The 12,143-nt window shown below is 61.9% G+C and overlaps 7 protein-coding genes across 7 annotated transcripts; 5 read left to right on the forward strand and 2 right to left on the reverse strand.

Annotated features, from left to right (window-relative positions):
- Positions 1-854: 854 nt before the first annotated feature.
- DL89DRAFT_222823 (uncharacterized protein) lies at positions 855-3,329 on the forward strand (the record flags this gene model as incomplete). Its single annotated transcript, XM_040884605.1, has 1 exon — positions 855-3,329. One exon carries the CDS (start codon positions 855-857, stop codon positions 3,327-3,329), a length of 2,475 nt encoding a protein of 824 aa, XP_040743715.1.
- Positions 3,269-4,596, forward strand: DL89DRAFT_151893 (uncharacterized protein). The gene has a single exon (XM_040883547.1). It carries the CDS (start codon positions 3,468-3,470, stop codon positions 4,521-4,523), a length of 1,056 nt encoding a protein of 351 aa, XP_040743716.1. The 5' UTR covers positions 3,269-3,467; the 3' UTR covers positions 4,524-4,596.
- A 24-nt stretch (positions 4,597-4,620) lies between these two features.
- On the reverse strand, positions 4,621-6,448 carry DL89DRAFT_267309 (uncharacterized protein). Its single transcript, XM_040887443.1, has one exon. The coding sequence runs from the start codon at positions 6,023-6,025 to the stop codon at positions 4,670-4,672; it is 1,356 nt and encodes a 451-aa protein (XP_040743717.1). The 5' UTR covers positions 6,026-6,448; the 3' UTR covers positions 4,621-4,669.
- Positions 6,230-7,444, forward strand: DL89DRAFT_316271 (S-formylglutathione hydrol; the record flags this gene model as incomplete). Its single annotated transcript, XM_040891058.1, has 1 exon — positions 6,230-7,444. One exon carries the CDS (start codon positions 6,230-6,232, stop codon positions 7,091-7,093), a length of 864 nt encoding a protein of 287 aa, XP_040743718.1. The 3' UTR covers positions 7,094-7,444.
- Positions 7,296-8,656, forward strand: DL89DRAFT_246104 (acetyl-CoA c-acetyltransferase, cytosolic enzyme; the record flags this gene model as incomplete). Its single annotated transcript, XM_040885102.1, has 2 exons — positions 7,296-7,335; positions 7,419-8,656. The coding sequence occupies exons 1-2, from the start codon at positions 7,314-7,316 to the stop codon at positions 8,654-8,656; spliced, it is 1,260 nt and encodes a 419-aa protein (XP_040743719.1). The 5' UTR covers positions 7,296-7,313.
- Positions 8,657-8,730: 74 nt separating this feature from the next.
- Positions 8,731-9,463, forward strand: DL89DRAFT_267310 (uncharacterized protein). Its single transcript, XM_040887444.1, has 2 exons — positions 8,731-8,837; positions 8,916-9,463. The coding sequence occupies exons 1-2, from the start codon at positions 8,770-8,772 to the stop codon at positions 9,454-9,456; spliced, it is 609 nt and encodes a 202-aa protein (XP_040743720.1). The 5' UTR covers positions 8,731-8,769; the 3' UTR covers positions 9,457-9,463.
- DL89DRAFT_316283 (uncharacterized protein) lies at positions 9,126-12,017 on the reverse strand (the record flags this gene model as incomplete). Its single annotated transcript, XM_040891059.1, has 2 exons — positions 9,126-11,703; positions 11,779-12,017. The coding sequence occupies 2 exons, from the start codon at positions 12,015-12,017 to the stop codon at positions 9,477-9,479; spliced, it is 2,466 nt and encodes an 821-aa protein (XP_040743721.1). The 3' UTR covers positions 9,126-9,476.
- Positions 12,018-12,143: the final 126 nt, after the last annotated feature.

Here is a 12,143-nt window from a genome sequence, read left to right on the forward strand (position 1 = left end):
TCGAACCTGTTCTATTGCTTTTTAATCAGTCTCGTTCGTTTTTCATCTCTGCAATCCACTGGCTTTTCATTAATTTTTTGCTTCGTCTTATCTAAAAACGATACATGCCTAACTTTCCAAGACGGCGTAGCACAGTCGGTGGCGGTGCTGATGCCAGGAGCGGCGAGCACGACATTGAGCTTGGTTCGTCAGTGCAGAGCGACGCATCTCATCTGGCGCCAACCGATTTCACACGGCGCGGCATCGGCACACGGTCGATCTACGGAGTCCCAATGGCGGCCAACCGTCCCAACGTGGACCCAGCAAGCACGCAGTACTCGCAGACATCCGGGTCGATCCGCGACCGCACGATGCTTCTGAGCAACCTCGAGCTGCACCCTAACCTGCGCGAGTCGATTCCCGGGCGGCGCGGCGGGTCAATAACGTTTGGTGACGCCATGGGGGGCATCAGCCGGCGCAGCAGCACGGACGACCGGGCGTCAATCGAGCAGATTCTGGCGGAGGCGCGTCCTGGGACGGGCAACTTGGCGCAGATGCTGAGGGAGCGGTCGCCGCCGGCGCTGCTGCCTGCCAACGCAATGCGGATGGAAGAGGATGGCCGGCTTCCTCCGATCGATCCCAACTACTGGGGGGACGCTGCTGAGCGCGTGCCGAAGAATGCGAAGATGCCGCAGCGTGCATCCGTGGGCATTGTGCCACCACCATCGGCTCGTTACGGAAGCGTTGGCACGCAGTCGAGGCACGAGGCGACGTCGCCGAAGCTCTCTGCAGCCGACTCAACGGAGCACACACGGCTTCTTTCGCAAGATACGTACCCGTCTGGTGAGGCCCATGCTGAGGATGGGTTTGCACACATGCAGCGGCGCGGGCATGCGCTGGTGGATCTGATCACCTGGCCGTTGCAGTATATTCCGGCGGTGGTGCTGGGTCTGATTTTGAATGTTCTCGACGGCCTGTCGTACGGCCTGATTGCGTTCCCGGTGTCGCTTCCAGTGTTTGACAAGTTTGGGCCGATCGGATTCTCGATGTTCATGCTGAGCACGGCGGTGTCTCAGTTTGTGTTTTCTTCAGGCGCCAGTGGGTTCCGCGGTGCTAACGGGTGCATGCTGGTTGAGGCAATCCCGTTTTTGTACGCCATGTGCGACGTCGTTGTCGGCAACATCAGCGCGGACCAGCCGGAGCGAATCGTAGCCACGACGCTGGTCAGCTACGCGATCAGCTCGATCATAACTGGAGCAGTGTTCTTCTTGCTGGGCCTGTTGAAGCTTGGGTCGCTGGTAGACTTCTTCCCCCGGCATATCTTGGTCGGGTGCATTGGCGGCGTTGGGTACTTCCTGTTCCAGACTGGCATAGAGGTGACCTCGCACCTGAAGCTGACGCTGTCGTGGGAGGTGATCAAGGAGCTGTTCGTGGTGCCGAACACGCTGGGTTTGTGGACCAGCAGTCTGGGCGTGGCGATCTTGCTGCGTGTGCTCAACCACCGGTTCACCACCCCGCTGTTCGTGCCGCTGTTTTTCATGTTTGTTCCGGTAGTGTTCTACGGCATCGCCTCGGCCCTGGGCCTGCCGATGGACTTGCTGCGGGAGACAGGGTGGGTGTTCCAGATGCCTGACGCTGGAGTACCGTTCTACCACTTCTACACGCTGTTCGACTTTGGCAACACAGACTGGTACACGGTCTGGCTGACGGTGCCAACGATGCTGGGACTAGCGTTCTTCAGCATCCTGCATGTGCCGATCAATGTTCCGGCGCTTGCAGTCTCGACGAATGCCGACAAGGTGGACACCAACCGCGAGCTGGTGGCACACGGAATCTCAAACTGCCTGTCTGGCCTGCTGGGATCGTTCCAAAACTACCTGGTGTATTCGAACAGCCTGCTGTTTATTCGGTCGGGCGGCGACAGCAACTTGGCGGGGATGATGCTGGGAGTGGGAACGGTGGGTATTTTCTTTGCAGGACCCACGATTATCGGGTACATCCCGACGATGGTGGTGGGAGCGCTGATCTTCCATCTTGGGCTGGAGCTGATGAAGGAGGCAATGGTCGACACGATCGGTGTGGTCAACCGCATCGAGTATGCGACGATCGTCCTGATTGTGGTGGCAATGGCAGGGATCGGGTTCAACGAGGGCATCTTCCTGGGCATTCTCCTGGCGTGCTTCTTCTTTATTCTGCTGTACAGCCGGCGGTCGGCGCTGCGCAAGGCGTACACGGGCTCGGCGGTGCGCAGCACGGTGCGGCGGCTGTACCGGCAGCGGCATTTCCTGGACGAGGTGTGCCAGCAGATCCAGGTGATGCGGCTGCAAGGGTTCATGTTCTTTGGCACGATCAATGGGGTGGAGGCGTATATCCGTAAGCTGCTGGACCAGCGGCAGTGGGAGGAGAACCCGATCCGGTTCCTGGTGCTTGATTTTGCGCTGGTGACGGGGATGGACTTTAGCGCGGCGGAGGCGTTTATCCGCGTGCGGCGGCTGCTCGAGTCGCGCGAGATCTACATGGTGATTGCGGGCGTAGCGCAGGCGTCGGAGGTGGGACAGGCGCTGCGAGTGGCGGGAGTGTGGAGCGACGATGTGTCGGAGTATGTGCAGACGTCGCCATCGCTGAACGAGGCGCTAGAGTGGTGCGAGAACGTGCTGCTGCAGTACTACTACATGCATCAGGCAGCGATGGGCGGCGGGGATGTACCAGCGGTCTACTCGTTTGTAACGGCGCCGGGTCCGGAGGAGTATGATGTGTACGGCACGTCGCCGCGGCAGGCCATGGTGACCGAGGCGTCGCAGGCGATGATGCGCAAGGACACGCTTGTCAGCAAGGCGGGCGCAGAGCAGAAGCAGTCGTCGGGGGCTGGGACGCCCCGCAACGCAGTCAAGCCAGCGCCAGCGCTCCCACTGCTGATGCAGGCGTTCCAGGATCTGGAGACAGACCAGTCGCTGGAGGAGGTGCTGGAGTTTATCGCGCCGCACTTCCAGCGCAAGCGGGTGGGGCCGCACCACCACGTGTGGGTGGCCGACACGGCGCCAGCGGGCATGTATGTGGTGGAGGCGGGCACGCTGCGGGTGTATGTTGACATAGACACGGAAAAGACGGAGGCGATCGAGTCGATTCTGCCAGGGACGACACTGGGCGAGCTGGCGCTGGTGACGGGGCGGAACTACTCGACGACGGTGGTGACAGACGGCGACGTGACGCTGTGGGAGCTGTCGAAGCGAAAGTTCGACGAGCTGTGCGTGCAGGATCCGGCAAAGATGCTGGCGTTTACGAGGCTGGCGCTGGCATACTCGGCGCAGGGCATGAGCACGATCACGGCATATGCGTTCACCGCGCAGTGAGAAGGGAAGAAAAAATTGAAGCAGTCTACAAGCATGAAAATCAATTTTTTTTTTTTAATTTTTGGCTGTTCTTTTTCTGTTTCATAAAATTCACAAAATTTATTTATTCCTTTGTTGTTGCTCCACTACTCTGACAAAATGCCGCCGACACAAAGTTCAAAGGTCGACCTGGACCAGATAAAGCGGCAGTACATGAAGCGGGCAGCGACAGTTCTGGTGCGCTCGGCCGGGTACGATTCAACCAGCGGGTTTGCGCTGGACGCCTTGTGCGATGTGGGGATTCTATACATGCAGAGTCTGTTCACGCAGGCGCATGCGTACGGCGAGCATGCGACACGCACACGGCCGAACATGAACGACGTGGGGCGGGCGCTGGAGCAGCGGCACGTGACAGTCAGTGCCCTCCTCCAGCACATGGAGCGGGAGCGGCCAGCGCACCAGAGAGCACTGGTCCAGCAGCTGCGCCAGGCAGCCGCACGGCTGGGGACGGAGGGGACATATTCGGGCGAATTCTCGTCCGACCGCGCCGAGGCTGTTCTGCGGCAGGTGGTGGAGCACAAGAAGGACAAGATCCGGGCGGCGGCGGCGGCGGCAGAGCAGGCAGCGCGTGAGCGCGCCGACGCCGAGCGCCAGGCCGCTGAGGCGGCCGCAGAAGAGACGGCGGCAGCTGGCACGGAGCGGACGGTGACGTTTGGCGAGGACCGGATGATCGAGGATGATGAGGACGAGGACGATGTGTTTGAGACGCCGGCGGAGCCCATGCCGGGCAAAGAAGAGGCCGAGGAGGAGAAGGAGGAGGAGGCCGAGGAGAGGGATGAGAGCGGCGAGCAGCTGGCGCGGCAGCTGGAGGATATCGACGCGATGCTGCTGCCGGCGCGGCAGCTGCCCGGCCACGTGCCTGCCCACTGCCCGCGGCTGCCGTGCCCGCACACGTACAAGCGCACGGCGGTGCTGCCGCAGCGGTCGCAGGACGTGTTTGTAATGCGCATGCACAAGGCGGAGCAGAGCCGGCAGGCCGAGGAGAACCTGCAGCGGCTGGTTGCGCAGAAAACGCAGGCGCAGGAGCACAAGTCGGGCAGGCCGCGCAGCGAGGCGAGGCAAGGCGGGGCGAGGCAGCGCATCCAGGAGATGTTCCCGGCAGCCAACTTCCGCCATGTGGACAAGCGGGCGCGGCTGAGCAGCCAGACGCTGTGAGAGCCGGAGGGGATGTCTGTGTATATAGTGGGCCGGCTAGGGTGACTTGCCGGACACTTACGGGGTCTATATTCTGCTGCCAGTGCATGTGTGCGCATTAGGAAAGCTTGAAATATAATGTAGCAAAAACGAAAAATAGACAAGCACTAGAGATCGGTGACCCACTCTTCATCGCTGGCTGAGTCAGGGTCGAGCACGACCTCGCTGGCGTCGCTGGGGCCTCCGGCGTCCTCCGGGCCGTCGGACTCTGGCAGCACGTTGGGCTGGGCGGGCGAGAAGTCGTTGTCAAACGAGACAATGGCGAGCATGCCCTCATCGGCCAGCATGTCGATGCGAGCACGCAGGTCGATGAGCTCAGTGAGGTCGCGGCAGTAGAAGCCAAAGACCATGCAGGGGTCGATGCGCGGCAGGGGGATGCGGCGTGGGGAATCGCAGCTATACGACTCCAGGTCGCTCTGGCTGTAGTGGTCGTCGGGGCGGCGGGCGACCGCCGGGCGCGTGTAGTGCGGGTCGAGGTAGACGAGCTCGTCGCCCGAGAAGCCGGCGAAATACAGGGCGGAGCTGGGGCGGCCGCCGGCGATGCCCGCGGACTGCGGCAGCGTCAGGGCGGCCTGGATGAACGGGTAGTAGAGCGGGTTGATGTGGTCGGTGCCCAGCATTGACGCGGCCAGAATCAGCGTCGGCTGGAAGTCGTCTTGGCAGAGGTCGGCCAGATGGACGACGCCGTCGGTGGTCGTGTAGATGCGCAGCTCGTGCTGTGCGTCCATGGCCAGTTCGCGGATGACGGCGGCGGTACCAAAGGGCCCGAACCACTGGCCGATATCCTTGCCCTCGCGCTGCTTGCCGCGCGACGCCATGCGGTGGATCGAGAACACGCTGCTGGGCGCAAAGTCGTCGAAGAACTGCCGCACAATGCTCACGTACTTTGTCTGCTTCTCTTCGTCCCCCCAGTCGAATGCCCAGTCGCGGCCGAAGTAATGCAACTGCAGGGCCTGTGCCAGGAGCGTCTGGCCGGCCCGCAGCATACAGCCCCAGCCGGCATCGCTGGTGAAGGCCGAGGGTGCAATTGGCGGGTACTGCGACCGGTACGTGCACCAGATGAGCCGCCGGAAGTCTGCCAGAACCGCCTCCGGATACGCATTCGTCAGCCAGCCGGGCTCCGGCTCCGGCTCCGGCTCGCTGGTGGCTGGTGTGAGCTCGTACCGCCGGCCCAGCAGCCAGAGGTCGGTTGGCTGCGGCGAGAGCACCCGGCCCTCCAGCAATGTGCTGATGCTGTCGGTGGCCAGCACATACCATTCGCGCAGCGTGTTGACGACGTGGTTGCGCAGGTTTGCTGTCAGGTACGAGTCGGTGGCGAGGTCGGCTGTGTGGTCGGCTGTGTGGTCGGCTGTGTGGTCGGCGAGCGCGGTGGTTTTGAAGGTTATGGCGGCGTCTAGCTCGGAGTGCTGGTCGCTGTCATTGTGGTGGTGCTCCTCTGCTTCCGGCGTGCCTGTGTCTGTCATTGTAGAAAAAAGAAATTCACAAAAAAAGTCGAAATCAGGAGAATGAGGGCCAAGGAGGGGAGAGCGTGTGACGACACTGATCACACGCAAAAAAACACAGCGGATGGCCGTTGCTGTGAAAGAAACCCCCGACGCCCTTTCTCTTTCGATTCGGTTATCTCGCTGCTTTTTATACGCTTGAATTCTACACAGGAAAATAACAAAATGACAGCCCCTGAGCTTGTTTCCAAGAGCCGGTGCTTCCATGGCGAAGTGCACAAGTACATGCACCAATCGACAGCAACGCAAAGCAAAATGACGTTCAACATTTACCTTCCGGACGCAGCGCTCACGGGCAAAGAAAAGGTGCCCGTTCTGTACTATCTCTCGGGCCTCACCTGCAACGAAGACAACATGATCACAAAGGGCGGAGCCCTGGCCCACCTGTCCAAGCACCAGATCGCCCTGGTGACGCCCGACACCAGCCCGCGCAGCTGCGGGATCCCAGGCGAATCCGACGACTGGGAGCTGGGCACCGGCGCCGGCTTCTACGTCGACGCCACGCAGGAGAAATGGTCCAGACACTACAACATGTACACGTACGTGCATCAGGAACTGCAGGACCTGGTCAAGGAGCATTTTGCCGTCGACGCCCTGCGCACGTCGGTGTTTGGGCATTCGATGGGCGGGCACGGGGCGCTGATGTTGGCGCTGAGGAACCCGGGCCATTACCGCAGTGTCTCGGGCTTTGCGCCCATCTGCCACCCGTCCACCAGCGAGTGGGGGCGCAAGCAGTTCACCGAGTATCTGGGCAAGGACGAGGAGCTGTGGGCCCGGTATGATGCCACTGAGCTCGTCAAGCAGTACGAGGGCGAAAGGCTGCCGATTCTGATCGACCAGGGCGCCGACGACCCGTTCTACAAGTCAAAGCAGCTGCAGCCGTCCCACTTTGTCATTGCCACCGAGAGCAGCCGCCGCAACGTGGTGCTTGAGAACCGCGTCCAGCCGGGCTACGACCACAGCTATTGGTTCGTGCAGTCGTTCATGGAGAGCCACATCGAGTTCCATGCCAAGCATCTCAAGCAGTAAGGGCGGAAAAACAACAAAAAACTGCCAGGTCATAGTGTTTTTTTTCGGCCAAGGAGCCAGCCGAATAGCACAAAGCGCCCTGGGACGGGTGGAAAATCTCTTCAAACTTTCCAGCGCAATGGCTCCCGTTTGTTTAGAGCCCAACGCTGGGGGGGGGGCGCTCTTCGCTCCTCTTCTTCACTTGTATCCTCTTCATACTACTCCAGAGATAAAATAACAAATGGTTCAGATTAACTCGACTGGTAGGTGAAATTCCGCAACGTTTGGTTGCTGCATTTTTTCTTTTATGCTCACACTCAGTCGGATGCATCGCAACCCTTTGTAGATGCTTTCATCGTGGGCGGAGCACGCACGCCCGTCGGAGCGTTCGGCGGCACCCTGGCCAAGCTCAGCGCCGTGCAGCTGGGCGTGGTGGCGCTCAAGGGAGCGCTGGCCAAGAGCGGCGTTGCAGCCAGCGAGGTCGAGGAGATCTACCTGGGCAACGTGATGAGCGCCAACCTGGGGCAGAACCCGGCGCGGCAGGTAGCGCTGGGGGCAGGCTGCGACGCATCCAAGGTGGTGGGCACGACAGTCAACAAGGTGTGCGCGTCGGGCATGAAGGCGGTGACTTTGGCCGCGCAGTCGATCCGTCTGGGCGATGCCCATGTGGCGGTGGCTGTGGGCGCCGAGAGCATGAGCAACGTGCCGTACTACATGCCATCGGCGCGGTTCGGCGGCAAATTCGGCGCGCAGTCCCTGGTGGACGGTCTGGAGACCGACGGCTTGCTGGACGCCTACAACCACAAGGCCATGGGGTATGCGGCCGAGAGCACGGCGGCCGAGTACCAGGCGACGCGCGAGGACCAGGATGATTTCGCCGTGGCGTCGTACCAGAAGGCGATCGAGGCGGCGGCCACGGGGCGGTTTGCCAACGAGATTGTCGCGGTGGAGGTGCCGCAGGGCCGCGGGCGCCCGCCGGTGCAGGTGACGGCCGACGAGGAGCCGGCCAAGTTCAATGCCGAGAAGCTGCGCAAGCTGCGCGCGGCCTTCCCGGGCCCCGACGGGTCGGGATCGGTGACTGCCGGCAACGCGTCGTCGCTGTCGGACGGCGCCGCCGCCCTGGTGGTGGTGTCGGGCGTGTACCTGCAGAAGCTGGTGGACAGCGGTGCTGTGGATCTGGCGGTGCAGCCGGTGTTCCGCGTGGCCGCGTCGGGCGAGGCCGAGCAGGCGCCCGAGCGCTTCACGACCTCCCCGGCGCCGGCCGTGCGCAAGGCCCTGGCGAAGGCGACCGCCGGCGCTAGCGACAAGGAGGGTGCGAAGCCGGCAGACTTTTTGGACTTTGTCGAGTTCAATGAGGCGTTTTCGGTGGTGGGCATTGCCAATACGCGGCTGCTGGACTTCCCGGCCGACCGCGTCAACGTCAACGGCGGCGCCGTGGGTATCGGCCATCCGCTCGGGTGCTCGGGCGCCCGCATTGTGGTGGCACTGACCACCGTGCTGACCCAGAACGACGCCCGTCGCGGTGCTGCTGCCGTGTGCAATGGCGGCGGCGGCGCTTCGGCCCTGATCATCGAGCGCATTTAATCCGTCACGTGGAACCCCCAGCCAGAAGTGTCTGAACCTCCTGGCCCCCTTCCCGGCCCCTCTGTCTTCTCCAAGCCCTTTCATTTTTAAATTCTAACCTTTTTTTAATACAAATGCTTCGCTCAAAAAACCTCAGGCGGATACTGGAGCAGGCCCTGACCAAGGACATCTGCGTGTGCGCGTAAGTTCTACAACCACCTGCTGCAATTTCGCAAAAAGCAAAAAAAACGCACACCCGACTCAGATTCTTTCGCTGTAGTGTGTTCAATGAGGACGGCGTCGTGCTCGCCCATGCCTCGGCCGAACGGGACTTTAGCATCAGCAGCCTGCGCACCAGCAGCATCCGCACCACAGCCTCGTACCTGGCAGGGGCATCGCAGTCCGATGTCTTGTCTATGTCAAAGCCCGCCAGCCCGAGCGGCTCCATCACGTCGTCGCTCAACGACGATCTGGTGGACAGCTCGCCACGGCTCAGCGCGCGCGAGCAGCTCGACGACGACCTGGCCATTGCTGCCAGCTTGTGGCAGGGGTACGAGAACATGGCCAGCCTGATCGAGAGCAAGGCTGAGATGGACGAGGAGGACGACGAAGTGGCAGCGGCGGCAGCAAGCACCAACGAGCTGGCCATGATTCTGGTTGAATGCGAGTTTGGCCGCGTGGCCGTGACGCGGCTAGGTGCACTGCGGCTGTTTTTGCTGAGCAAGACCACGGCGCCGCTGGGTCTGCTAAAGGCCACATCCGATAACCTGACAAAGTACCTGGCTGGAGCGCTGCAATGCCCGCCAAATCAAATAAACTGATTTTTTCTCTCTCCTCCCCGCTACACGCGGTCGGTCTCGGGCGCCAGCCCCAGGAAGTGGAAGAAACTGCGCTGCCCGCCAATGAACTCGACCAGCCGCGCCAGCTGCCGCGCGACTGCGACCATACTCCACCAGCCCACCAGCTTGATGCGGCGGCTGCGCTCGCGGTCGTCATACGCCAGCTGCGCAAACGCCGCGCCGATGCCCTGCGTCATCAGATCGTCAGCCCCCGAGTCCCAGAAGCTCCAGGCCCCAGCAAAATCGTCCTTGGCAAGCCGCAGCTGGCAGCGCATGGGCAGCGATGTGCGGTGAGCGTTCATGTATGCAACCACCGGCCGCACCAGCACCGACGACACCAGCGCATTGCCGCCCAGCTGTGGTGTGCTGAGTGGCAGCGACGTGCGGATGTCATTGAACTCCACCTGCAGATCCACCAGCACCGCCCCCGCATCCTCGCCAGCCGCCAGCCGCAACCCTGTGCCTGTCTGGTGCGCTGCCAGCGGCTCCATCGGCCGGCTCCACGCTGCCGTGCGTCGCCGCTGCCGCTCAAGCCGCCGCTGCGACTCGCGCTCGGCCCGCCGCGCCATCAGCTCATGCACTCCCTGCGCCAGCGGCGAGTCGACCATGTCCAGATAGTATAGTGTGCGGACCAGCGCGTTGGTCGACTGCTCGGGCTGCGACCAGTCGGGCGTGCTGGGCAGAATCACCACATCGATGCTGTCGCTTAGATCGTCCACCAGCTGCCGGATCACCCGCACCGAGTCGCTGCCGCCTGCGCCGCCCGCCGGGAAGTCTATCAGCGCCGACACATTGAGCCGCCCCGACGTGATCCACCCGATCGGGCCCTCGGCGCCTGCGCTGATATGGTCTACGTTGAGATTGTCGATCTGCACGTGCGTCGACCGCCGGCCAGCCCCAGACGCCGCCCGCGCCTGCCGCTGCTGCTGCCGGAAGAAGCTGCTGCCCACATGCCCCTGCTGGTGCGCCTGGTGCACCGTGAACAGGCTGCCGTCGAACATCCCCACGATCGAATTGGCATTCAGCATGTCGTACAGCAGCCAGCTGTCCCGGAACCGCGGCAGGCTGGCTGAGTATATCGAGCACGTGATAGCCCGGAACCCCTGCCACGGATGCACCGTCAGCAGCATGTCCTCGATCTCCAGTCCGTCCAGATCGAACTGTCCCGGCATGCGCGCTGCCCGCGCCTCGCTGCGGCTGTAGTCGATTTCCGGGTCCCACCACACGTGACGCCGGTCCACCACCCCGCGCACCCCGCGTACGGCACACGCCCGCAGCAGCCCGCGCCCGTCCATCCACCGCCACAGCGACAGCGTCACGTCAATCTGATCCACGCGCAGATCGTACATTGTGAAGTTGCTATCGCCGCCCACCCCGTGCTCGGGCCCGCACCTAACCTTGACGTTGGTCAGCCGGATCGCCCCGTGCCGCCACGCCGGCACTATCGCCGACTCAAACGACACCGTGATCCCGAGCCCCGCCGATACCCACTCGCTGAGCCGCCGCGCTATCCACTCCTGGTATTGCAGCCGGTTCAGCAGCCATAGCACCACCGACACCGTGGTTGTCGTGCCCACCAGAAGCAGCATCGCCTGCGACATCAGCACCCACGACGCCAGCGCAAACACATCGTCCACCGTCCACTTGCGCTTTGCATACGACCCCTTCATCACCCGCCGCAGACGCATCCGCAATCGCGGGAAGAACCCGCTGACCGACTGCAGAATCTCCTGCCGCGACGACGTCTGGTAGAAGAACAGCGCATCGAGTCCTGGCTCCGGGAGCGCCTTTTGCTGCGATGGCGCCGCGATCTGCAGCCGCTTTTTGGCTTCTTCTGCTGCCCTGCTGTCCCCGGAGCGTCCGCCACACACCTCGCACTTGTGCGAATCTAACCGTCGTCCTGTCACGTGAAGCCTGCGCATCTGCCCGAAACGACCCGCACTGCCCGCGGTCTGCCAACCCACGCGCATCTGCCCACCCTGCAGTGCCGATCGCCGCTGTGGCTGCCACCCCGGCTCGCCACCTATCTTCTGATCCAGCGCGCATGGCTCCTCTGGCGTCTCTGCCAGGTGGTTGTAGAGAAATGCCCCAGGCACCAGCCCGAACTTTGCAACTACTGCGCTCTTCCGCCCCATCGACCGCACGAACTCGCTGGACCAATGCTGCTGGCCCCTGCAGCCCACTTGGTGTTTAAAACTAATGGATAAAAGATCGGAGGCATTTTTCCCACTCCGATTATCGTCAGCAACAAAAATACATGTGAAGCAAACGGCAAATGCGTTATTTTTACTTCAGTCCCTTTACCTGTTCATAAATAGCTGCACACGCCCGACTCTGCTGTCGTCACTACCTTCGGTAGCCTGCGCATTTCGTCTGGCTGTTTGTGCCAGCTGCACACCAGCCCTTTGGCATATACTCGCCACCATCCCATGCTTAATATTCGTCTGAATATGCCGAGAACCACTCTGCCCAAGCTTTGCCTGGGGCTGCAAGAGCCCCGTCAGCAGCCTGCCATGTGCGCTAAAGTATCTTCGGAGTGCCATGCCGGTGTTGAACTTGGCATTTGCCCCCTTTCTCCCTGTATGCAGACTGAATTGGAAAATATATATAATTGCGAAGCAGCAAAAGGATACCAAGACGCGTTCACTCTGAAATCGCCAACCTCGTTT

The sequence above is a fragment of the Linderina pennispora genome, assembly GCF_002104995.1.
Source record: "Linderina pennispora strain ATCC 12442 chromosome Unknown DL89scaffold_6, whole genome shotgun sequence".
Lineage (NCBI taxonomy): Eukaryota > Fungi > Kickxellomycota > Kickxellomycetes > Kickxellales > Kickxellaceae > Linderina > Linderina pennispora.